Genomic DNA, 25,370 nt, shown 5'->3' on the forward strand with positions numbered 1-25,370 from the left:
CATTATGAAAGCTTGGAACATATTCTTCCATGGAAAAGGTATGCCATTAAAGCATATATTTAAGAAAACTGAGGATGTCAGGTGGTGGTGGCACAGGTCTTTAATTCCAGCACTTAAGAGGCAGAGGCAGGTGGATCTCTGTGAGTTCAAGGTCAGCCTCGTCTAAGCAACAGAAAAACCCTGTCTCAAAAACAAACAAACAAACAAAAAAACAAAACCAAAAAATCCATAACCAAAACAAACACAAAAACAAAAGAGAAAAGAAAGAGGAAGACATTTTATTTGTGAATTGTTTACATATAAAATGATTGAGATTACCTCATTTTCCAAATTCTGATATAAGAGGCAATGCCTATTTTTGTCTTAAATTATATGTATTAACCAGTTATTTTGATCATATTCACTCTCAACTTTTCCCTTTAATTGCCCCCAAATCTACCCTCACCTCTACCTCTTGTCCTTCCCAACGTTAAGTCTCTTTCTTTATTAAATTCAATAACCTAGCAAATCCAATTTGTTTTGTCTATATTCTTCTAGATGTTTCCCATACACTAGGACAACATGGCCAATTATCAAGGTGCACACCCATAAAGAAAACTAGTTCCTTTCTCAGAAGCCACCAACTTAGATAAGGGTTGGGGCTCATGAACCCCTCCCTAAACTATGCTATAATATTAATTAGCTTCATCTTGTACAGGTCTTGTGAAGAGAACCACACCTGCTGCGAATTCATAGGTGCAGTGTTTCTATTAGTTTTGGAAGACACTGTCTATACAAAATGTATTTTTCCATCTTTAATGTTGTTAAATTGTATAGAAGACTTTCATTTTGATGGAAACTCAACTTTAATTAGCATATTTAAGTGCTTCTATGCCTTTAAAGGTATAGAATTAAAGATAATTCTATGCCTTTAATTTTTCCGCTGGCCTTATTTTCCTATTGGGCTTTTCTTTTTGATGAATAGGCTGAGGAAAGGGCATCAATTCAGAGAAAGTTTGTGGCTGGTCAGAGAGATTAATGAAAAGGTAATTTAAAAAAAAGTTGAAGACGGGGGAGAAAATGTATTCCTCGACCTATACCATTATACAAAATTAATTTTTTCTTATACATAGCCAAAAGCAGCACAATAACAAGTAGGTAAGTCATAATGTGGTCAACTTATCTTAATATGTTTGGGTTTTCAATCAATAAGGATTCTTCCACCAATGAAAGTTCATGAAGAAATACTGATTCAGATCTTCAGGCAAAAGATGGGGAATGATAAAATGAACATGTTCAGGAGTTAAACCCAAAGGTCCTTAGTTTCCTGAAACTCTGATACTGTAATTTCTTCATAATTACAAACAGCAATTTTACAGAAAATGGTAGATATAGAAAACTAAGAAAAATCAGTATTTATTGATTGTCTTGACTCTTGAAGGTACTGACTGAGATTCACAAAGAAATCAACAAAATTGAAATGTACTTATCAGCAGTTTTTACACAAATAATGGTGAGGACAGTTGCTAGACAGGCAGACTAAATCAGGATGCTCCCTCCAGTCTCCCCCATCGTCAGAACTCATGTCTAAGGTCTTCATCATCGTAGGCAAGCAAGTTACTTCTGAATTATGATCATACACAATGCCTCCCACTTTAAAACTGAGGGTGTAAAAATATTTCTCAAAAATAAACAATTTGACTTGTTTGTTGATACATACTTGAGAAATGTGAAATGTTGTGTTTGCATTTATGGTATTTGCATGTGTGCATGAAGTTCAATGTCCGGTGTTTGTCCCTACTGCTCTCCACCTTATCTAACAAGACAGGGATCTTGCTGAGTCTTGACCTTGTTGATTCAGGAAGACAATTTGATCAGCATGCTCTTCTCCTGTTTGTGCCGGAACAGACAAGTTTGCATCATCATGCCCCACTCTTTATGGGGATCTAGATATCTGAACTTAGACTGCCATGCTTTATGAAACAGGAACTTTACCGACTAGGCAATCTCTCCAACTCCAGGGGTACATTTTAGGTTTTGGAACCACGATTTTAATGTCTTATTTGGAGATAATGTATTTATAAGTTGTTTCTAAGCAATCTCTCAATTGTGACGATTACTTTTTGTTATTTCTACATTGTACTACTGTAAGCATTCTAAAACACACATTAAATCTAGATTATTCATTCTTAGACACAATATTATGTCCTCTGCTCTATGCAGGAAGATTTGAAATTTATATTCATATTAACAGTCCTCATAAGTTTAACTTCTTTCTGATTACCATCAGCAATACCTTCCTCTCTCCATAAATGAAACCGATTTCTACCATTTTAAATTATAAAATACTCAAGTGTTTTGTAAAAGAAAATCTTTTGGCTTGAATTGGTAGCATATATTTGGTATCAGATTTATATTGTTATGATTTGTCATGTAACTATATACTTTAGCACTAAGCTCAGCAAAACTCAAGGTGCTTCATAACTATTTGTAAAGTTTAATAATATCAAAAAGTGAAGTTATTAGCAGTGTGTAAGCTCATACATATATTTGAGTTCTGAAATAGAACTATTTTTTCAAAAACTGCTGTTTTTCAAAATTAATTTGAGACTCTACCAATAAAGACGGCTTCTACTGTTTATGCCAATGTAAGAGCCATATATCAAAACATCATATGGTATGTAATAATCATGCATAATCTTTGTGCTTGTGTGCATGTGTATATGCATCACCATCACGTATGCTCGTGTATATGGGTGCACTAGCCCATGAAGACATGTGTGGAGGCCAAGGTCAGCATCGGGTATCTTCCTCTATTGCTCTACATCACATTTTTTGAGGTGGGTACTGAACCTAGAGCTACTCATATATGGTAGATGGACTGGCCAATGAGCTCCCTAGATCTGCCATCTACCCCACCACCAATCCCAATGACGGGTTTATCGGTATTTGCTGTTGTATCTATCTTTTATATAACTTTTATATGAGTGCCAGGGATCTGTACTCAGGTCTTCATGCTTACAGAGTAAGCTCATCACTGATTGAGCCATTTCCCCAGCCCTGTGTTTGTGTTTTCATACAACAATCAATGATAAATTAATTTAGTTGTTAGCCATTGATAAAAAGCTATCTTTTCACACACCGAAGTCATTTCAAACCAAGTTATAGGAACTTAAACTAATAATGGAATTAAAGACCTAAGACAAAATAGAGGAAGCTACAATAAATAGTTTTTTAACCTTTAGATGCAGGTTATCAGAAGCTACAATTAATTGTCATATCATGTAGATTATTTTTATTTTTCTGTCCCATGTCTTAAAATAATAGTAGGAGAATGTCAACTGATATCCTTAATTTCATAGACAGACTCAACAAAGCATATTATTGACTATTTTCATTATTTACTGTTAGAAACAAAAACTTTGAGAGAAAGACATTCATTAGTGAAGTCAGTAGAAAGGAAAATTTAGGCTTAAATAGCTTAACTTGTCTCAAATTTTACACAAAGTAGTAGAGCCGGTGCTCAAATCCTCGTATTTCTAACAACTATATAAAAGTTTTTACTTACACTAAATTGTTTCTTCACATGTATATAAAAAAATACAGCATGGGAACATAGTCCTTATGTCTAGAACAACTGTATGAAAATTACAGGATAGCTTCTTAAAATAATCTCAAATGTAGCTACCAAATCTGAAAACAGAGATCGTCAGATTAGTTTAAAATTTTTCAAGTATAGAGATTTTGAGTATTTTGCTTTGTGGGCAATTTGACATTGTCACATGATTCTACTCACAAAGAAGAGATTTGAGATATTTACAAGTCTAATTCATTTCAGTTGTTTTAAATTTTAATAAGCTTAACGGGTATTTCTTTTTTAACTAACAAAAATCAGATAACTATAAAAGAATATCCACAGCATGTGTATTTTTAGTGTGTGAGTGTGTATGTGTGTCTCAAGGGTCATAACATATATTCCAGTTAGATATTCTAAAGTATCAATATATGATACATGCAGTGAAATAATCAATGTCTTCTATAGAAATTGATATGCAGCTAAAACTAAATGAATAATACAAATGATTTATGTCAGACTAAAATTTTCCTTATAAGACAAATGAATAAAGACATTAGTTTCACTGTGCTTCTTTTATAAAGAGATGTTTTGCCTTTAAAATGATGGGTGTTGATTTTTAGGTAAAATTGTTAAATGTAAATTTTTACTTTCAATAGAATAAAAAAATTGAGAAACATTAAAAGGTAATTAGTAACTAAACTCAATTTTACCTTCTTTACAGTAACTAACTGAATTCTTGTTTTTTAAGAATTGTAAGAAAGAAGATTAATGATTAGGTAAAAAAAAAGTCTGTCTTATGGTAATCACAATTAAATTCTGAAAACTATGAACTTTAAGAAGGTGAAACAAAACGAATATATAATAGCACTAATTTTTTTATTAACAAAGTGGATATTTCATGGAAAGATTTCTAACTACCATGAGAGAACTATGTGTAGAAAATTTTAAATAATAATGATTTTTGGATATACATGATTAAAGCAATACGTGAACATAAAGAACTAATAAATAACAATGGTTCCTTATGTTCATAGAATTTTATAATTCTTAGTGTTTTACAGAACAAACAAATGACCCAACCGTCAGGTCAAAGAAATGAAATACATCTATAAATATAAAAGTTTCGTGTTAAAATGAGGATAAAAAGTTAAAGACTGTGATTATGTTATCATATATGTTTTGATAGAATTCTAAATTTAAGATGAAAGTAAGAGGCATATAATTATCAACTGAACGATATTCTATGATACAAAGCTAAAAACTAGAAACAAATCCATAGTTTAGGGAAAATAAATGCTCATAGCCTTAAGGCTGTAACATGAAACAACCTTATAGACTCTTCTATTTTCATATCCCTTTAAAACAATTAGAAAGAAATCTAAGCTAATTAAATTTTACTTCATTTATAATCCATACCAATTGGCAATAAATTTGGTTTATTTTCTTTATTGTATTTATAATTTTCATTCTTCATTTTTCTTCTCTGATAGCACAAATATCTGACCAAAGATTGTTGTTTGTGTTTGTATCTCAAACTAATTGACAATTAATAATTTCAAAATAGTAGTCCCATAGAGAGGAACTGTGGATTATTTGTAATTGTCAACTGAATAATTGTATCATTGTATAACTGTAAGCTCTTACACTATTTTAAAAAAATTTTTTACTTACAGTTGTATATAGATAAATGTGCCTAGTAATACCCTCTACTCTGTTGGGTATAAATACACAAGATACTCAATATATAAATAAATCGTTATACAGTTTACATTGAAAATTAAAATTATAATTTCTATTAAACATGCTTTTATATTTAAAATAGTATGGAAATTGTATCTACTAAAGGGTATAAAGGAAATGAAAAATTGTTTTGGAGGCCAAGTCTTTTTTTAAATGTTTATTTATTGAAGTCTTTAAACAGCTTTTGTCATAGATATTCATATCAGACCCATTCTCATATATGTAAAATATAAAGTGATATAAACAGTAAAAGTCAAGTTATTAATGATGAAATAAATCACTGCTTTAAACAAAGATAATGAGTACATACATAGATTATAAACTTAATGCTTTATTCTAGGCAGTTACTACATGCATAAAAGATTACAAACATGTCTGTTTTTCATGTAATTAAATAATATTTAAGAACAAAATACTGTTCAATTTCTTATATATGAAACATAAAAAGTCATAATGAGAGCATAATCAACATATAGTACTAAAAAGAGAAAATAATATAGTAGAATAGAATAAATTCCTGAATTATATAATATGGGAAAGGACCAAATATAATGCTTAGTAGGTAAAAATCAATTTCACAAGATTTTGAAGATTTCATAGATAGAATCTGAATTAGTTATTAAGACTATTTGTATAGTAGTTATGTTTAAAAACCCCTCCCCAACAACTTGGCATATACATAGCCAATAAAAGAAAATTTTTAACTATTTTAAGCAAACTCATACAAAATTTTAGGAGTGTCTTTCATCAAATACTTACAGCTTAAGTTTTAAATACATATTTCCATGTGAAAGTGAGTGTTAATATAGTTCATTAACACAGAAAATGGTATCAAAGGTGAGAGATTTAAAGGAAAATGGAGGAATAGGATAATAGAAAACAATTGAATGTGACATGAACTTCAAAGGAAACTACTTGAGGCAGAAGGGTTGGGGGCAGACAAGAGATGGGGGAACAAAATAAAAGAGGATAAACAAAAACAAAGTATTATGAAAATACCATAATGAAACTTGTTACATCTGAGGTTAATTTTTTTAAAGTTTAATGAAAGCTGGGAATGCAGAGATGGCTTAGTGGTTGGTTCCAACACCCACATCATGTACCTTATAATCACCTGTAATGCTAGAGCCAGGAGATTGACAGCTACTTCTAAATTCTTTGAGCACCTACACTAATATGAATGTGTCTCTGTCTGTTTGTATATATGCATCTAAGTATATAAACATATACTTACACATATACCTCCATAAATATATACATGTAAATATAGTATACTTATGTAAGTGTATGTATATATACTTATATACATGAATATATATGCACACGTATATACTTACACACATATATGCACCATACTGCCACATATCAATACACATAAATGATGAAACAAAACTTTAATAATGTTCACAGAACCCCAGGAAAATGGATAATTCAATTTCCCTCATTTTAAGGAAACTAAACAAGCGAGTGGTTAAATGACTAATCCTGGTTCTATATGCATAATCCCCATACTCCTGAAATCTCCTAAATAATAGGAGTGAGTACCTTTTCCTATCCATTACAAGATTTTAACTCACAAAGAGGATCCCTAAAGCCTCTGGATAGTGCTGGTTATTAGAAACATGGAGTTACCAGAATGTTGAAACTTTCAGTCTCATTCACGGAAAGTTATCAGTGTGAGTGGTACAAAAGCCATTGATCAATAAGATTCCCATGATCCAAAAATTGGTGAATGCATTAGAGTCTTGTATTTGTAACATCGAAACAAAGCATGGGATTTCTGTTAGTATTCCTTCCTATATATAGAATTATGTCTCTCTTCAATAAAGCTTCTTCTGAACTGTATATCTTTAATAAGTAAGTTTTGTATGCCATTCAGTTAATGATCTTTTGGCAAGAAAGAAGTATGGGAATCCACAGTCTTTATAGAAAAACAAAGTGTATATAATCTGGGGAATTCCAGATTTATTGATGATATCAGATGTAAAGACAATCCTGTGATTCTGAGCTTTGAATTTGGATAATCTGAACAACTCCAAGTCAAAATTGAATGTAATTGAGATGAAAGGAAAATGGCATATAAATAATTGAAGAATTACTTAATGTGAGAAAGATATTCCACACATGTATGATTAATGTAAATGAATCCAGCCACCTACAGTCACACTTTGCTGGTCAGTAGAAGGAAAAGAATAGGTAACAAGATTATAGTAAACAAGATACTTAGTGATGTAAACTGTTTCCTTATAATTAAAAGTAACAGTATTATTTGGATATGAATGAATTTTATAGTTTCTTATATCTTATATAGTATAAATAAATACTAGTGTGAATGTAACAAACCATCATACAAAAACTATGGAATCATTATACAAGCTTAATATCATTTAAATAATATCCAAATTCTTAAAATCAATTACCTTCATATAGGTAGTTTCTTTACAAAGAAAACAACATAAAATATAACCACAACTCTACAAAGACTGTTTGCCCTGCAAACTTTTTGTTAGTCTCATATAACAAAAATGGTCAAATGAACACCTAATGTTAGATGTCAAGTTATGACAGAGAAACTAAAAAGATTCCTAAGACGATCTTTTGATTTATACAATTGAATTTAACACTATCACAAAACAACTCTTCATAATTTTTGAAGGAAAATGTATTTTATTTATAATCCTAATTATAACAATATAAAAAGAAATATACTAAAATAGAACAGTCAATAAAAGTTTTAGTACTTGTTTTATAAAACTATATTTTCAAAAAGTATATAGTAGTTCTCAGAATTTAGAAGTATAGTCTATGGATTAGAAACATCTATGTCACATAAAGATTTGTTTGCAAAACAAATTCTGGTAATCTATTCAATATATTTCAATTAGAAAGGGAAGGGAGAGGCCTAGCAAACTATGTTTGTGCATGCATTCTTGTGAACTCTAATGCTGATCAAATTTTAAAAATATATGAAGACAATAATTATTTAATAAATGAAGAGAAGGAAAAAACCTGATGATAAGGCAGTAGATACAATAGTATGTTGGTTTGAAAACAGAAGGACATAGTTAATATTAAGATGAAATTGAGCGAGAAACATTTACTTGAGGGTAAAGGCAAGCAAATCATAATGGTAATATAAGTTTTTCCACTACTCCACAGTAAAAACTGACATTTGTGGCTTTTTAAAAAAGAAATTAAAGACCCTTTCCCTGAATTAATGTTTCATTCTTTCCCTAATTTTTCTATCTGTGTAGAAGATACTACTATAGCAGAAACATTAGGTATTTTATTTAGATTATTAAGTTCTACATTTAAATATTATTCACATTTAATATATGGAAAATATGTTGCCTATTCATGAATTTAGAGTAAATTTAGTATAAATATATAATAATTATATACTGTACTTTGAGACATATGACTAAGGTAGTTCAAGAAGAAAGAAACCAGATCCAATTTTGAATTGCAATGGCTAAAATTTGCTATAACCTCCTGAAGTGTAGCTGCTAAAAGCAAATGAAGGACTAATTTCTAGAACAGCTCAATGTTCCTCATATTCAACAATTTCAAAGGTAAATAAAAATAAAGTCAGGAAATATTTTCAAAAACTCTTCTACATCCAAGTATATGTATTGTCATAGTAATAAGTAATAGTTTTGCTTATAAAACTCTTAGACATAATATGAAAATTTAAAACAGAATAAAGATAATATAAATAGTCAATTCCTTGAATATGAGAAAGGCACTCTGGCTTACCTCTGGAGTGACATCTCGTGGTGCAAACCCTGTTCCTCCAGTTGTTAGTATCAAATTAAGTTCCTTCTCATCACACCAATCTATGAGAGTTTCCTAAAAGATAACAAACACACAGAAAAACTTACTTGTTTGCCCCATATTCTAAGTAATCATTTCACAAATAGCATTGAAACAAGATTCTTTCAAAAATAAATAAATAGAGACTTTTTAAAGGACAATTCCTGAAAAGTTTCACACTTGACAAAAATATAATTCAGTTTGTGATATTTATTTTTTCAATGATCGAAAACGATGAATCAAACACCAAACTGATGAGAGTTTCTTAAAAAGAAATGGCATCATTTATAATTTGTTTGTTATGTACTTAAATAGCATATCTAAAGGTCTTTTCACCATTACAAAATATTTTCAAGTTTAAAGAAGTTGAAAACTATATGCTAATAAAAAACCTTATTGTTTAACAACATCAATTCTAGCACCTAAATATTCATACCTTAATTATAAATCCAAAAAAGGAGTTTCATACTTGTTTCTATTATGGATTCAAAAAAGTAAATATGTTGATAGGTTCATGAAAAGAACTAGAGTTCAAACTACACTTTCTAGAATCTCAATTATGTTTATATTTTACCCATTAATGAATAAATATTTTGTGGTGAGGAAAATAAATATTTTTAGGTGAAGAAAGTTTTACACTTTTCAAAATTAATTTTAAAAAAATTTTATAAAAGAAAGTAGAACGTAAATAATAATTGGGCCCAACCTGTGGACTATAGTCTGTGTTAGGAGATATTTCTAATCTATGGCACACTATTGGGATAAAACCCGATGAACTGACTAATTTAAGCAAACCCTTAGATGTTGACAAGGACTTAAAGAGTCCCAGGAAATTAGCAGCTGAAGCTGAGAGAATTAGCTTTGGTGGAGGAAAATTATAGAAGGCACATGTGGATTGTGTGGATCTGAAGCTTAACTGCTTTCTAGTCATACCAACCTCCAAACAGTTCCTATAAGAATTTTCATGCAGAGAGAAGATATTATGTTAGAAGGGATCTTTTCCCCAAATGAACTGAATAAAAATTTAAAACTTAGATGGAAAAAGTTTTTGAGCTCCCCCCATTCTCTCCTTCACGCTTTTCTCTTCCCATCTTCACTTGGCCCCGTCTCGCCCCAACCCCAAGTTCCCAATTTTTGCCCGGCGATCGTGTCTACTTCCAATATCCAGGAGGATTACTATATGTTTTTCTTTGGGTTCACCTTCTTATTATCTTCTCAAGGATCCCGAATTATAGGCTCAATGTCCTTTAATTATGGCTAGAAACCGATTATGAGTGAGTACATCCCATGTTCATCTTTTTGGGTCTGGGTTCCTCACTCAGAATAGTGTTTTCTATTTCCATCCATTTGCATGCAAAATTCAAGATGTCATTGTTTTTTACCGCTGAGTGGTATTCTAACATGTGTATATTCCACAGTTTCTTCCTCCATTCTTCCACTGAAGGGCATCTAGGTTGTTTTCATTACAAATAATGCTGCTATGAACATAGTTGAGCAGATGCTTTTGCAGTATGATTGGGCATCTCTTGGGTAGATTCCCAAGAGTGGAATTGCTGGGTCCTGGGGTAGGTTGATCCCGAATTTCCTGAGAAACCGCCACACTGCTTTCCAAAGTGGTTGCACAAGTGTGCATTCCCACCAGCAATGGATGAGTGTACCCCTTACCCCACAACCTCTCCAGCAAAGGTTATTATTGGTGTTTTGGATTTTAACCAGTCTGACAGGTGTAAGATGGTATCTCAAAGTTATTTTGATTTGCATTTCCCTGATAGCTAAGGAGGTTGAGCATGACCTTAAGTGTCTTTTGGCCATTTGAACTTCTTCTGTTGAGAATTCTCTGTTCAGTTCAGCGCACCATTTTTTAATTGGGTTAATTAGCTTTTTAAAGTCTAGTCTCTTGAGTTCCTTATATATTTTAGAGATCAGACCTTTGTCAGTTGCAGGGTTGGTGAAGATCTTTTCCCAGTCAGTAGGCTGCCTTTGTGTCTTAGTGACAGTGTCCTTTGCTTTACAGAAGCTGCTCAGCTTCAGGAGGTCCCATTTATTCAATGTTGCCCTTAATGTCTGTGCAGCTGGGGTTATACGTAGGAAACGGTCTCCTGTGCCCATTTGTTGTAGAGTACTTCCCACTTTCTCCTCTATCAGGCTCAGTGTGTTCAGATTAATATTGAGGTCTTTAATCCATTTGGACTTGAGTTTTGTGCATGGTGATAGATATGGATCTACTTTCATTCTTCTACAGGTTGACATCCAGTTATGCCAGCACCATTTGTTGAAGATGCCCTCTTTCTTCCATTGTGTACTTTTGGCTCCTTTATCAAAAATCAGGTGTTCATAGTTTGTGGTTTAATGGGATGCTTGGGATACAGGAAGGATGGATACGGGAGCAGGGAAGCATATATCTTAATTTAGGGAGCCATCTGAGGGTTGTCAAAAGACTTGACTCTAGAGGGGTTCCCAGGTTTCCAGGGAGACGCCCCCAGCTAGTTACTTGGGCAGCTGAGGAGAGGGAGCCTGAAAAGGCCAGTTCCTATAGCCAAACTGATGAATTTCTTGCATATCACCATAGAACCTCCACCTGGCGATAGATGAAGAAAATGACTGAGCCCCACATTGGAGCACCGGACTGAGCTCCCAAGGTCCTGATGAGGAGCAGAAGGAGAGAGAACATGAGAAAGAAAGTCAGGACCGTGAGGGGTGCGTTCACCCATGGAGATGGTGGGACAGAACTAACGGGAGATCATCAACTCCAGTTGGAATGGGGCTGATGGACCATGAGACCAAACCGGACTCTCTGAATGTGGCCGACGTTGGAGGCTGACTGAGAAGCCAAGGACAAAGGCGCTGGGCTTTGATTCTTCTGCATGGATGGGCTCTGTGGGAGCCTTCTCAGCTTGGTTGATCACCTTCCTGGACCTGGGGGGAGTTGGGAGGACCTTGGTCTTAACATAGAGTAGGGAACCCCAATGGCTCCTTGGCCTGGAGAGGGAGGGAGGGGGGTATGGGTGGAGGGGAGGGGAGGGAAGGGGGAGGAGAAGAGGAGGAGATGGAAATTTTTAAATATAAAAAAATAAACCATAAAAAAGAAAATAAAAGAAAAAAGTCTTTGATTTAATTCTAAAATAAAATAAAGACTTCATTAATTAGCAGGAGTAGACCAAGCAGAAACTGTAGTACCATTCACTAATAATGAAACTGACAAAATATGGAAAGTGAATCCTGGCAAAGAACTTGTAGTGATTTTTTTGGGGAGAGATTAACAACAGCTGTCTCAAAAGAAAGAGAATACAACTTATAAAGAGAACTAGATCCTTCCTCAGATTGTATAGGAAACATCAAAACTGGAGCTCCTACATTCTATACTAATGCAAATAAATCATTTTATTTTATTTTATGAAAGGCAGGTTACAAATCAGAAAATTTAAGTGGATCAAAGCCCTTATGGTTCTGTCCAAAAGTCAGAATTATATGCTATTCTCATGGTCCTAATGGATTTTAAGAAACCTCTCCACATCAATTCGTAACATGCAGAAAGTTATTTTGCATATTGAAATAGCTGAATTTATACCAGATGACGCAGAGTTGACTTTATTACTTATTCAGTTATAAGACATAATCAGGAATAGGAATCATCCCATACAGAACACATATTCAATCCCATACGGGTCTGCCAGGCCCTACAGCACAAGATAAAGCAGAAATTGATCAATTATTGATTGGAAATGTAGTGGAGGCCTCAGAAATTCATAAGAAATCACATCAATAGTAAAGGTTTATAAATAATTTTCCATCTTGTGGCAAAAAGCCAATGAAATTATAAGGAAATACCCTACTTGTTCTTTACACAACCAAACACCATGACAACAGGAAGTAAAAAGGTACTCGAAAAATAAAATAAAATCAAGCAGATGGATGTGTTAAATTTTGTAAAATTTAGAAAAATAAAATATATACACCACACCATTGATACCTATTCATGTTTCCAATAGGCAACTACTTTGAGTTCAGAAAAGATTGATTCAGTAATCAGACATTTGGTACAAATTAAGGCCATCATGTATATACCTGTACAAATAAAGATAGACAATGCTTCAGTATATGTCTTTATAAAAATGAAGCAGTATTTTGCTTATTATAAAATAAAGCATATTAGAAGTATACCACACAATTCTACATGACAGGAAGTTATATAAAAATAAATTGAAGTCCAAAGGATAGGTTAAATAAACAGAAAGTGATGATAAATACCCCAGATTGCATTATGCTTTATTTACTTTGAATTTTCTAAATGCCAATGAGAAAGGAACAACAGCTGCAGAGAGACACTGTATAGTAGAATTAAGTTGGCCAATATACTTTTTTGGGTTTTTTAATTGTTTTTATTGAGTGATATATTGTTTTTAATGAGCTCCCCTCAATTTATCTACCCTCCCCTTCTACCCTCTCACATAATCCCCATACTCCCAATTTACTCAGGAGATCCTGTCTTTTTCTACTTCCCATGTAGTTTAGATCCATGTATGTTACGGTCTTCATTGTTTTCTAGATTCTCTGGGATTGTGAATCATAGTCTGGTTTTCTTTGCTCTATGTCTAAAAGGCACTTATGAGGAAGAACATATGATATTTGTCTTTCCGGGTCTGGGTTACCTCACTCAATATGATGTTTTCTGGATCCTTCCATTTGCCTGCAAATTTCAAGATGTCATTATTTTTCTGCTGTATAGTACTCTATTGTGTAAATGTGCATTTTCCTTATCCATTCATTGGTCAAGGGGCATTTAGGTTGTTTCCAGTTCTGCCTATGACAAACAAAGCTGCTATGAACATAGTTGAGCACATGTCCTTGTAGCACCATTGAGCATCCTTTGGGTATATACCCAAAAGTGGTACTGCTGGGTCTTGAGGTAGGTTTCCTAATTTTCTGAGAAATCGCCATACTGATATCCAAAGCAGCTGGAACAGTTTGCACTCTAACAAGCAATAGAGGAGGGTTCCCTTTACTCCATATCCTCTCATCAGCATAAATTGTCATTAGTGCTTTTGATTTTAGCCACTATTAAAGGTATAAGATGGAATCTCAGAGTTGTTTTGATTTACATTTCTCTGATGGCTAAGGATGTTGAACATTTCTTTAAGTGTCTTTTAGCCATTTTAGATTCCTCTGTTGAGAGTCTGTTTAGGTGTGTACCCCATTTTTAAAATTGGATTATTTGTTCTTTGGATAACCAATTTCTTAAGCTCTTTGTACATTGTGGAGATCAGCGCTCTGTCCCATGTGGGGTTGGTGAAAATCTTTTCTCATTAAGTAGGCTATCATTTTGTCTTGTTGACCGTGTCCTTTGCTTTATAGAAGCTTCTCAGTTTCAGGTGGTCCCATCTATTAATTGTTTCTCTCAGTGTCTGTGCTACTGGGGTTATATTTAGGAAGTGATCTCCTGTGTCAATGCGTTAATGTATACTTCACCCTTTCTCTTCTATGAAGTTCAGTGTGGTTGGCGTTATGTTGAGGCTTTGATCCATTTGGACTTGACTTTTGTGCATGGTGATATATATGGGTCTATTTTCATTTTTCTACATGTTGATATCCAGGTATGCCAGCACAATTCGTTAAATATGTTTTCTTTTTTCCATTTGATATTTTTTTGCTTCTTTGTCAAAAATTAGGTTTTCAAAGATGTGTAGATTAATATCCGGGTCTTCAATTTGGTTCCATTCGTTCCCCCGTCTGTTTTTATGCCAATACCAGTCTGTTTTCAGTACTGTAGCTCTGTGGTAAAGTTTGAAGTCAGGGATTGTGATGCCTCCAAAAGTTCTTTTATTGTATAGGATTGTTTTGGCTATCCTGGGTTTTGTACTTTTCCATATGAAGTTGAATACCATTCTTTTGAGGTCTGTGAAGAATTTTGCTGGGATTTTGATGGGTATTGCATTGATCTGTAGACTGCTTTTGGGAAGATTGCCATTTTTACTATGTTAATACTATATACCTAAGAGCACTTATTAATCTGTAACTAAATTAGAAAGCAATTTATCCTACTGTTTGCTTTTACACCTGTAAAATCTTTCATGCTTAAACAGGCCTTTGTATTTCCCTGTCTCCAATTTTTAATCTTTATTCCTGAAATGATTTAGAATTAAACTCTACATTAAGGCTTGGATGTTGTTCAATTAGTTTTTGATGTTCATATAATAAATTTAAACTTGACAATAAGGAAAGGGAAGGTAAAAAGAAAATGTAATAATGCTGTTTTTCAGAAATTTAACCAATCTAATATTTGAATTACAAATATAAAAGTATAGTAAGTCATTATATACTTTTAAATGTTAAAGATTAAAATAGTCGATATTTTTAATTTTTATATTTCCCTGGGTTGTGCTTCTTCAGTAACATTTCCTATATTTTGAGAAATTTCTACAAATTATATTATTTCCTGTAGCTTAGGACATTAACTTTTTAAAGTTTCTTACTACATATATTTACCAGTATATTTAGAAAAATTATTTTACTATTCTTCAAATTCAAGAAGCAAATTACTTCAATAACCTTCTTCAATCCTTACATCTAGAATTTACATTTCTTCTATTCCACCATAACGGCTATCTTAGGTTTCTTTGTTATATATTCTGTAGTAAAATAACTTAATATTAATTCATTGCTTTCCCATCATATCAGAAGTTCTTCAGATATTCTGCAAGAAAAGAAACACAAAGTAGACTATTTTATGTACTCTAGGGCTGTTGTCTTATCATGCATAGCAAGTGTGTGTGTGTGTGAGAGAGAGAGAGCGAGAGAGAGAGAGACTGAGAGAGAGAGACAGAGAGACTGAGACAGAGAGCGAGAGAGAGAGAGACTGAGAGAGACTGAGAGACTGAGACAGAGAGCGAGAGAGAGAGACTGAGAGAGAGACTGAGACAGAGAGCGAGAGAGAGAGACTGAGAGAGACGGAGAGAGAGAGAGACAGAGAGACAGAGAGAGAGAGAGAGAGAGAGAGAGAGAGAGAGAGAGAGAGAGAGAGAGAGAGAGACTGAGAGAGAGAGACTGAGAGGACCCAGGCACACCTGTTGTTTTGGGACAAAGGAATTTAACTCTTTGTGTTTCCATTTACCAAACTGAGGCCAAATTTTGAGCCAAACTATAAGCAGCATTATGGAATTTTACAGAATTTATTATGCTCCACATAGTAAAATTTTATCTCAAAAGACAAAAAGAGAATCACAAAGAAGACACTTAGGAGCTCTGTATCAAGAACTATAATCCAAAAGCAAAGAGCAAAGGAAACATTTCCCCAGCATCCCTATATATTAGGATTTCAGAGGGCTATGCCAAGAACTAGGCATAGAATTGGTCTCTATGTGTCTCTCAACTCTCTTAATTATCTGTTTGTATGTATCCAAAATATGACAATATTATAACTTTTCTCTCAATATACAGGCTAAAAAAATATTTGCTTTACTACATTCCTGGCTCCTAGCAAGATACTTAGCAAAAGTAATGATAGACTTCTAAGAGTTTTGTCAAAAAAGTCTAAATTAAATACTTATTGAAAATTAAATATATACATCATGACATAAGACATTAATTTCAATAGTTGGGCTCTGAAAGAGAAATGGAGGAGATTCTGAAGTAGCCTTTCCCATCAGTGGGAAATAAAGATAAAACTTAATGCTTGGGCAATTGGAGGAAATGCTAAATTTGCATATCTAATTTGCCTAGGAGAAAAGTAATACACAAATGAACAAAAGTTTAAATAATGATGCAACATGCGACCAAACCAGACTCTCTGAATGTGGCTGACGGTGGAAGATGACTGAGAAACCAAGGACAATGGCGATGGTCTTGGACTCTATGTGAGCCTTGTCAGTTTGGTTGCTCACCTTCCTGGACCTGGGGGGAGTTGGGAGGACCTTGGACTTAACATGGTGAAGGGAACCCTAATAGCTCTTTGGCCTGGAGAGGGAGGGAGTGGGGGTATGGGTGGAAGGGAGGGGAGGGAAGGGGGAGGAGGAGGTGAGGAGATGGAAATTTTTAATAAAAAAATGAGAAAAAATGTAAATATAGATTTAAAAGGATGAAAAAAAGTGAAAATAGTATAAAAATAAAAATGTTAATAAATATTTAAATAGTAGTTGGTAACTGTTTCTGCTCTTTGAGTAACACCTCCTTCTGAATGAACTGCTTACTCTACTGTAAAAATTATGAATATTATTTATAACAGGCATTACTTGCAAAAGTATAGAATTTGATTTAAAATAACACCTCTGCCTAATATTACTGTAACTGATTTAACCATATGATCACATGAAAGTAGTTAGTGAAGTCAGTTAATAGAACATAGTTGATAGAACTCTTATATTTGCTATCACACTATTTTAAATAATATACTAAATCAATAAGAAAGTTAAGATAAAATACGTTACTGAGGTTTTTCTCTTATATTCAAAGATGAACTTTCAGACTTAAGAATTCTGAGTATTTCTTCTTTCTTAAAATACTTAATATAAAATTGTACTACTTGATAAAATATAATTTTCTCTTCATATTAGTAATTCATTATACTAATTCATATTAGTAATTGAACTCGTTCAGAATCATTTATTCAACCATGTAATATTTACCTATTAATTGTAACTGAAAAAATTAAAGAGTTAATTTATCAAAATTAGAAATATTGCTCAGCAAAGACACTTTTAAAAGAGTAAAAACAGGATGGACAGTGGAAATACATATGTTCAGTACATATATCAGAGAACACATATCCAGGGTATGCTAGGTACACCTGCTAATAAATGAGGACAAGACAGATAACCTAATGTTTATAAAGATGACTAAAACAGGTATATCACAAATGAAGATATGCAAATGGCCAAGAAGAATATATATGATACTCAAACAGGCTTACTGACTATTTTAGAAATTATTTTAAAATCAATTATTTGTTTGTGTATATCGGTGTGTGGGTATGTGCATAAGAATGCAAATGCCTAGTGAGCCCTGAAGAGGTCACTGATTTCCATAGAGCTGGAGGTGAAAATGGATGTAAGCAGTCCAATGTGGGTGCTGGGAATGAACTTGGATCTTCTGCAAGAAAAATTCATGCTCCCAACCACTTATCCACCTCTCTAGGCACTTATGCCTATATTTACACACACACAGCAACCGTTTTTCTTTCTCCTATTTCTGCTATTCTATCTCCAAGACTTTTCATTTCAAAGATATCCATCACCCATTTGGCTTGATCCTAAGATCACTCATCAGCAGTTCATTATTTCTCCTTTAGATATGTCACTATTATTTCACAGTATGGATATAAAAAATTTGTTTAGTTATTCACCTATTAAAGAAAATTTACTTTCCTGTTTTGGTCTCTTGCAAACACCAAAATCACATACAATTTATGCATGAGCATATGGTTTCATTCCTTGGGATAAATGCTAAATAAACAATGCAACATGATAGGTGACTTTGTAAGGAAATGATCCACAATATAAAAGTGGCTCCACAATTCTATTTCCTAACAAGTATGAGTGTCTGGTTTATCTACATCCTCTTCAGTAGGAAGTGCTATCATTTTATGACATTCACTTCCCAAGTGTGCAATGAAACTGAATTGTTATTTTGATTTGTATTTACCTAATGGCTAATGAAATTCAATAACTTTACATGTGTCTATTCATCGTATATCTATTCTCCTAAATGAAATTTCTCTTTGCATCTTTTGCCCACTTTCTATATTGGTAATTCAGAGTTTAAAAGTTTATTTTGGTTAAGAACCTTTACTAAGATGTGGTTTAAAATAATTTCTTCAGGGATGCATCTTAAGTGTTCGTTCTCTCTCGGCTTTTCTTTGTAGAAAAGAATTTAATTATGTATGCTATGCTCTTCAATGTACAAAAATTTCATGGTGTGGATACTTTGGGTGCTGAATCCAAGAACACTTCACTTAGACGTAAGTGTTAATGGTTCTTTTCAATCTGGATGACAATTTTTATAGGTATATATTTAAATCAAATGTGTATTTTAAGTTCATTTTGTTGCAAAGTTTAAAGCTAGGGTAAAGGTTTTTACGTTGTGTTGGTTAAACTTATCCAATGACGAAGGCACTTTCCTCTTTGTTGAGAAAAATTTTAAATACTGTTTAAAGTATAAAGTTTCTCCATAGTATTTCTAAGTATTGATTTTGTTGATCTTCCTCTATCTGCTATCCTATCCCGCTGACCCCTTGTATCCTTTCACCTCCAATACCTTCATTTCCATTTTTATGTCATATATATCCTATTGCCACTTCCTACTATCTCCACACCTTTCTTCTTTAATAAACACTGGCACTTTATACAGGTGCTATCATGTTCAACTTTTTCTTTAATATTTTTATTTCTTTAACTAACGAAGGAGTGTACAAATTATCTACTTCATATTTCATGCTGTTTAATTCTGGAAGTTGTGAGTTTTGAAAAATTGGCGCATTTCCTACAAATATAACTTATGACCTAAAGACTCTTTAAATATCATTTTAAAGAATAAGACTCTGTTTCAGTAATCCTTATTTTATTCTTGATAATAGTAATGTCCTTTCCAATCTATCTTTGTCAGTCTATTAAGTCTATCAATACCAGCAAAAATTTTAAGGAACAAGTACTTTATTTCATGGATTTTTAAATGCTGTTTTCAGTTTTTAACTCATTATTTCCGCTTTCTTTAAATAAATTTTGTTCTGTTTCTATTGTTTCTAGAGATAGAAACTTGCGTTACTGATAAGAGACCTTATTTTTTTTAAAAAAATATTACGTGCATGAGTGCTCTGCCTGCATTATATATGTGAATCACATGTTTACCTGGTACCTGAGGAAACCTAAAGAGGCTGCATAGCCCCTGGAAATAGTTGGCTACCATGTGAGTGCTATGAACCAAACCAAGGTCCTCTGCAAGAGTGGAACACTCTCTGAACTGCTGTGCCATCTCTCCAGCCCCTTTCTTCTTTTCACATGTAAGCATTTAGGATAATAGACTGTCCTTTCAAAGCTAGGTTGCTGGCACAGGCCTGATATCCCAGCTACTAGAAAGGCTGAATCAGGAGAATCTCCATTATAAACCCATCCTTGATAACTTAGTGAGACTTTGTCTGAAACTAAAATGTTCTCACACATGCAAACACACACGAGCATATATGAAAATAAAACTAAAATTTATAAGCTGTCTTCTCATTCTTTAGTTACAGTACAGATTCATAATTTATAATTGTATTTTTGCTTTTATTTGTGTGTTACAATTATGTAAATTTTCCTTTGAGTTATCCACTTCGATCTATGATTAAAAGTATCTTTTATTGCCCACATGTTAACATTTTCCTTTATTTTGTTATTCATTTCTATGTTGATTCTACTAGGATCTAAGTTTATACACTGTACATTTTAAAATGCTGACTGTAATTTGTGTTGTGACACAAGACATAGTCTTGTGAAATGATTGTGAATACTTAAAAAAAGTATAGTGTTTAATTTTACTTCAGTAACTGATGGGCCCATTTTTCATGCATATAATCTTTCAACTCCAATGTTTATCTAGTGGATTGAGCCTTCTGTGTAACAGAATATCAATTGTGACTTCAGTAATTACTTTGAAGTCTATTTGTGCAGAAGTTCACGTACTAAATCTAGCTTCCCTTCTCTTAAATAAATGCTTATATGGTGTATGTTTTTTCCAACCTTTCAGTTTAAACCTGTATAATTGTTTTTAAAATGACTTTCTTGAAAATGACATTAATGGGATCATTAAGAAAATGTTCATAAAAAACACATTATTATCTTATTAGATGGTAAAATAAACCTCTGACAAACTCCAATACCACTTCATAATAGTCCGATTGATAGCTATCTTAAATGTTACCATAGAACCTTCATCCAGCAACTGATGGAAATAGAGGCAGAGACCCTCATCAGAGCAGTGCACTGAGCTCCCAAAGTCCAGCTGAAGAGTGGGAGGAGTGAAAATATGAGCAAAGAGGTCAAGACCATCATGGGGATACCCATTGAAACAGTTTAATTTAGCTAGAAGGAGCTCACCAACTCTAGCCACACAGGGAAGGAACCAGCATAGGACCAAAACTAGACCCTCTGAATGTGGGTGACAGTTGTATGGCTGAGGCAGACTGTGGGGCCACTGGCAGTGGCACCAGGATTTATCCCTACTGTTTGTAGTGACTTTTTGGGAACCCATTCTCTTTAGATGGATACCTTGCTCAGTCTAGAAATAGTAGGGAAGGCATTGGACCTTCCCCAAAACAATGTGCCTTACTCTCTGAGGAGTGGATGGGGGGGGTGGTAAAGTGGGGGGAAGAGAAAGTAGGAGGAGGGGGGGGAATGGGAATGGGATTGGTATGTAAAATGAAAAGATAATTTGTTTTCTTTTAAAGAAATAAATTAAATTAAAAAAGAGAAAATGTGGTACATTTATATAATGGAGTACTACTCAGCAGTAAATAAAACAATGACATATTGAAATTTGCATGAAATGGACATGACATGAAAAAAAACATCCTGAGTGAGATAACCCAGACCCAGAAAGACAAATGTAGTATGTACTCATTCATAAGTGGCTATCAGACATAAAGCAAAGGATAACCAGCCTACAGTCCACAACTTCAGAGAAGCTAGAACCCTCATCCAGAAACAGATGGAAGCAGATGCAGAGATCCACAGGTAACCAAAGGGCCTAGCTTCTGAAGTACAACTGAAGAGAGGGAGGAGCGATAATATGAGCAAAGCGGTCAAGACTATAAAGGGGAACTCACAGAATCAGCTGAACCAAGCTAGTTGGAGCTCACTGACTCTGGACTGACAACTGGGGAACCTGCATAGGACCAAACTAGGCCCCCTAAATTCAGGTGACAAAGGTGAGGCTTAGGCAGTATGTGGAGCCACTGGCAGTGGGACCACGATCTAACCCTAAGGCATAAAATGACTTTGTGGAGTCCATTCTCTATGGGGAGATATCTTGCTCAGTCAAGACACAGATGTGTGTGTGTGGGGGGGGGGGAGTCTTGGTCCTGCCTCAAGCATGTTGGGACAGTTGACTTCTCAGGGAAAGCCTTACTCTCTTGGAGGAGTGGAAGAGGGGTGGGGTGGGGAACGTGAGGGGAGCTGGAGGAGAGGAAGAGGGAACTGGGATTGGCATAAATAAACAAGCAAATAAATAAATAAATAACATTTCTGAAAAAAAGTTTATTGTATCAAACTAAATCTAATTATGGCCATATTTGGATTACTCTATATGAGGCAACTGTTTAAATCTAAAGGTTTAAACTTGTTCTTGTATTATTAACTTTCTGTTTGCATACTGTTTCTTGATTGCTTTACTATTGTTCACTTAAGCCTTTATCAGATTTCCACCTTTATTTGTAATACATTGAATATGTTATACATTTTTTTATTAGTGGGTTTTCTGGGTACGGCTATACACAAATGTAATTTTCAGTGTGCAGTGTTAACAATGTACTACCATTTCAAGTGAGATATAGAAAACTTAATTCTATTTAGGTAACTTTATATTTCTATGTTTTAAATACAAATATACTAAATATTTATCCTACTTATTAGGAATATCAAATCATATGATCTTACATTTGTTTCAGCCTTCATATACAGTTTTAAAAGATCCGAATCTACTTTACCCATGCAACAGTTCTTTCCTTCCTAATTTAAAACCTTTTGTTGTTATTTGCTTTTCATGGAGACTGTATATAGCTATTCTCTCAAGGTAAACTAATAATGACAGAATTTTAATTTTCTTTAATTTAAGCATATCTATATTTCCCATTCATCCCTATAGCATATTTAGACACACAGAATTTGTGACTGAAAGCTCTTTGCAGTATTTGAAAAATATGCTACTTCCTTCCTTTTTGCAATGTTTTTCCTGAACCATGGGGTTATTTATTATATATTTGTGTATACTGTTCATTTATAAATGTATGAAAACAAGTACTATGAATTACTGAATATGAACAAATTGAAAATTTGAAAAAATTATGAAAATAATACAGGCATGAAATAAAAAATGAGAAATGTTTTTGATATATGGACTATATATTTCTTTTCATTTACAGTGCTTAGAAAATGCCTTCTAGATTTTATTTCTTCTTTTATCTGCTCTTCAACTCAAACTAATATTTTACATACACAATTTGAAAGCAAAACAATAAACCATTAGAACAAAAGTCATTTCTTGGTATAAAGTAAATATACACACTTTAGACCTTAGTTTAGAAAATGATGTTCAGGATCTTAGAGCCCGTTGCTTCTTAAGCAGTTGATAACAGTAAAGAGAAAGCAATGCCTCTCACTCATCAGAAGCAAGAAATCAGGAAGCTGAAAAGAAAGACAAAAAAGACTGACAAAGAATGGTCAAGTAAGAAGTAACAAGGAAAGAGGCTGTGTGCATAACAATTTTGCTGGGCAATGGTGGTGCATGCATTTAATCCCAGGACTAGGGAGGAAGAGGCAAGTGGATCTCGGTGAGTTTGATACCACCCTGGTTTACAGAGTAAGTTTTAGGACAGCCAGGGCTACACAGAGAAACCCTGTCTTGAAAACAAACAAACAAACAAAACACACAAAAAGCAACATCTTCGGGTATGGAGCAGTAACTTTTCTCTGTCTGCCAGCAGGCCAGGAGAAAAGGTGCTAGGTAAAAACATCAAGGGAGTAGTCACTGCCATCTGAACCTGTGAAAGAGTAGTCACAGAAGGCAAGGACACTTCTTCAAGGATTAGCAGGACTTCAGTAGTTGACAACTAGGAACACAAGGGTAATTATGGGAACGATTTGTGGTTTTAGGGTCAGATACTAAATCATCGGATATCGCAGAAACATGTTAAGGGAGTTTAAGCTAGAGTGAGACGAGTCCAAGGCAGAGGCAAGCAGGGTATTAACAGTAATAAATATGCCCTAAAAATTGGAGATGACTATAGTTAAGATGAAAGGATTTAAATACTAGCCTGAAAATGGGGAATTTCATTGGCAATAGGAACATGAAACTTCTAAATATTAAGGGAATACTGTTTATCAGTGCTCGACACACTACACTCCAGTGTCATCTGCAGAACTGGAATTAAAAAAAAATAATAAAGATTTTTTTAAGAGATGAGAGATTATATGGAATGCTTAGAAAAATAAAAAACATTTTGAAATAGTTGTAAATTCAAAAAAAGTTGTGATTTGTATCATCTTTCAAAAATATTCTGAAAGTCATTTATTACGGTTTTAAAACTGATAAAAAAAAAAAGTGATCCTCCACAATTACTCAGATACTCTGGGAAACTGAAGACAGAGAAACCCGATTCAAGAGGAGCCTACCACTGTCTGTAATAGTGGGTATTTACAACAGCCTCATAGTGATTCTGTAATGTGGCCGACGGTGGGGGCTGACTGAGAAGCCAAGGACAATGGCGCTGGGCTTTGATTCTTCTGCATGGACGGGCTCTGTGGGAGCCTTCTCAGCTTGGTTGATCACCTTCCTGGACCTGGGGGGAGTTGGGAGGACCTTGGTCTTAACATAGAGTAGGGAACCCTGATGGATCCTTGGCCTGGAGGGGGAAGGTATGGGTGGAGGGGAGGGAGGGAGGGAAGGGGGAGGAGGAGGGGAGGAGATGGAAATTTTTAAATATTAAAAAATAAACCATAAAAAATAAAAAAATGTGTATAAGTTCATTATATTGAGTGAGGTAACCCAGACCAAGAAAGACAAATATCTATGTACACACTCATAAGAGGATTTCAGATGTAAAGCAAAGAAAAACCAGGCTACAATTCACAAACTCAGCGAACCTAGACAACAAAGAGGACCGTAAGAGAGACATACGCGGATCTAATCTACATGGGTAGTAGAAAAACACAAGATCCCCTGAGTTGACTGGGGGCATGGAGATCATAGGAGAGGGTAAAAAGGGGGAGGGAGAGGAAGAGAAGCACAGAAAAATATATGGCACAATAAAAAGAATAAGAAATAAAAAAATTTAAAAATGTGTATGAGCAACAAGACTACTCAGTGGGTGGGTATGGATACTTGCCATCAACCCTGATGACCTGAGTTCAATGCCCAAGTCCATATGGAAAAGGAAGAAAACTGACTCTGGCAAGTTGTCCTTTGATCTCCACATATGCAATACGGCATAGGTATACACACACACACACACACACACTAAACAAATATATATTGTATATACCCATCTGTACATGCAGAAAATAAACCACTTTTATATAAC

The 25,370-nt window shown here is 33.9% G+C and overlaps 1 protein-coding gene across 1 annotated transcript in view; it reads right to left on the reverse strand.

The window, feature by feature from the left end:
• Positions 1 to 25,370, reverse strand: part of Gphn (gephyrin) — a 355,924-nt gene that overhangs the window by 237,230 nt on the left and 93,324 nt on the right. Inside the window, 1 exon segment of the mRNA XM_038336955.1 lies at positions 9,053 to 9,145. Coding sequence (XP_038192883.1) covers positions 9,053 to 9,145 — 93 coding nt within the window.

This window comes from Arvicola amphibius, chromosome 7 (genome assembly GCF_903992535.2).
Source record: "Arvicola amphibius chromosome 7, mArvAmp1.2, whole genome shotgun sequence".
Lineage (NCBI taxonomy): Eukaryota > Metazoa > Chordata > Mammalia > Rodentia > Cricetidae > Arvicola > Arvicola amphibius.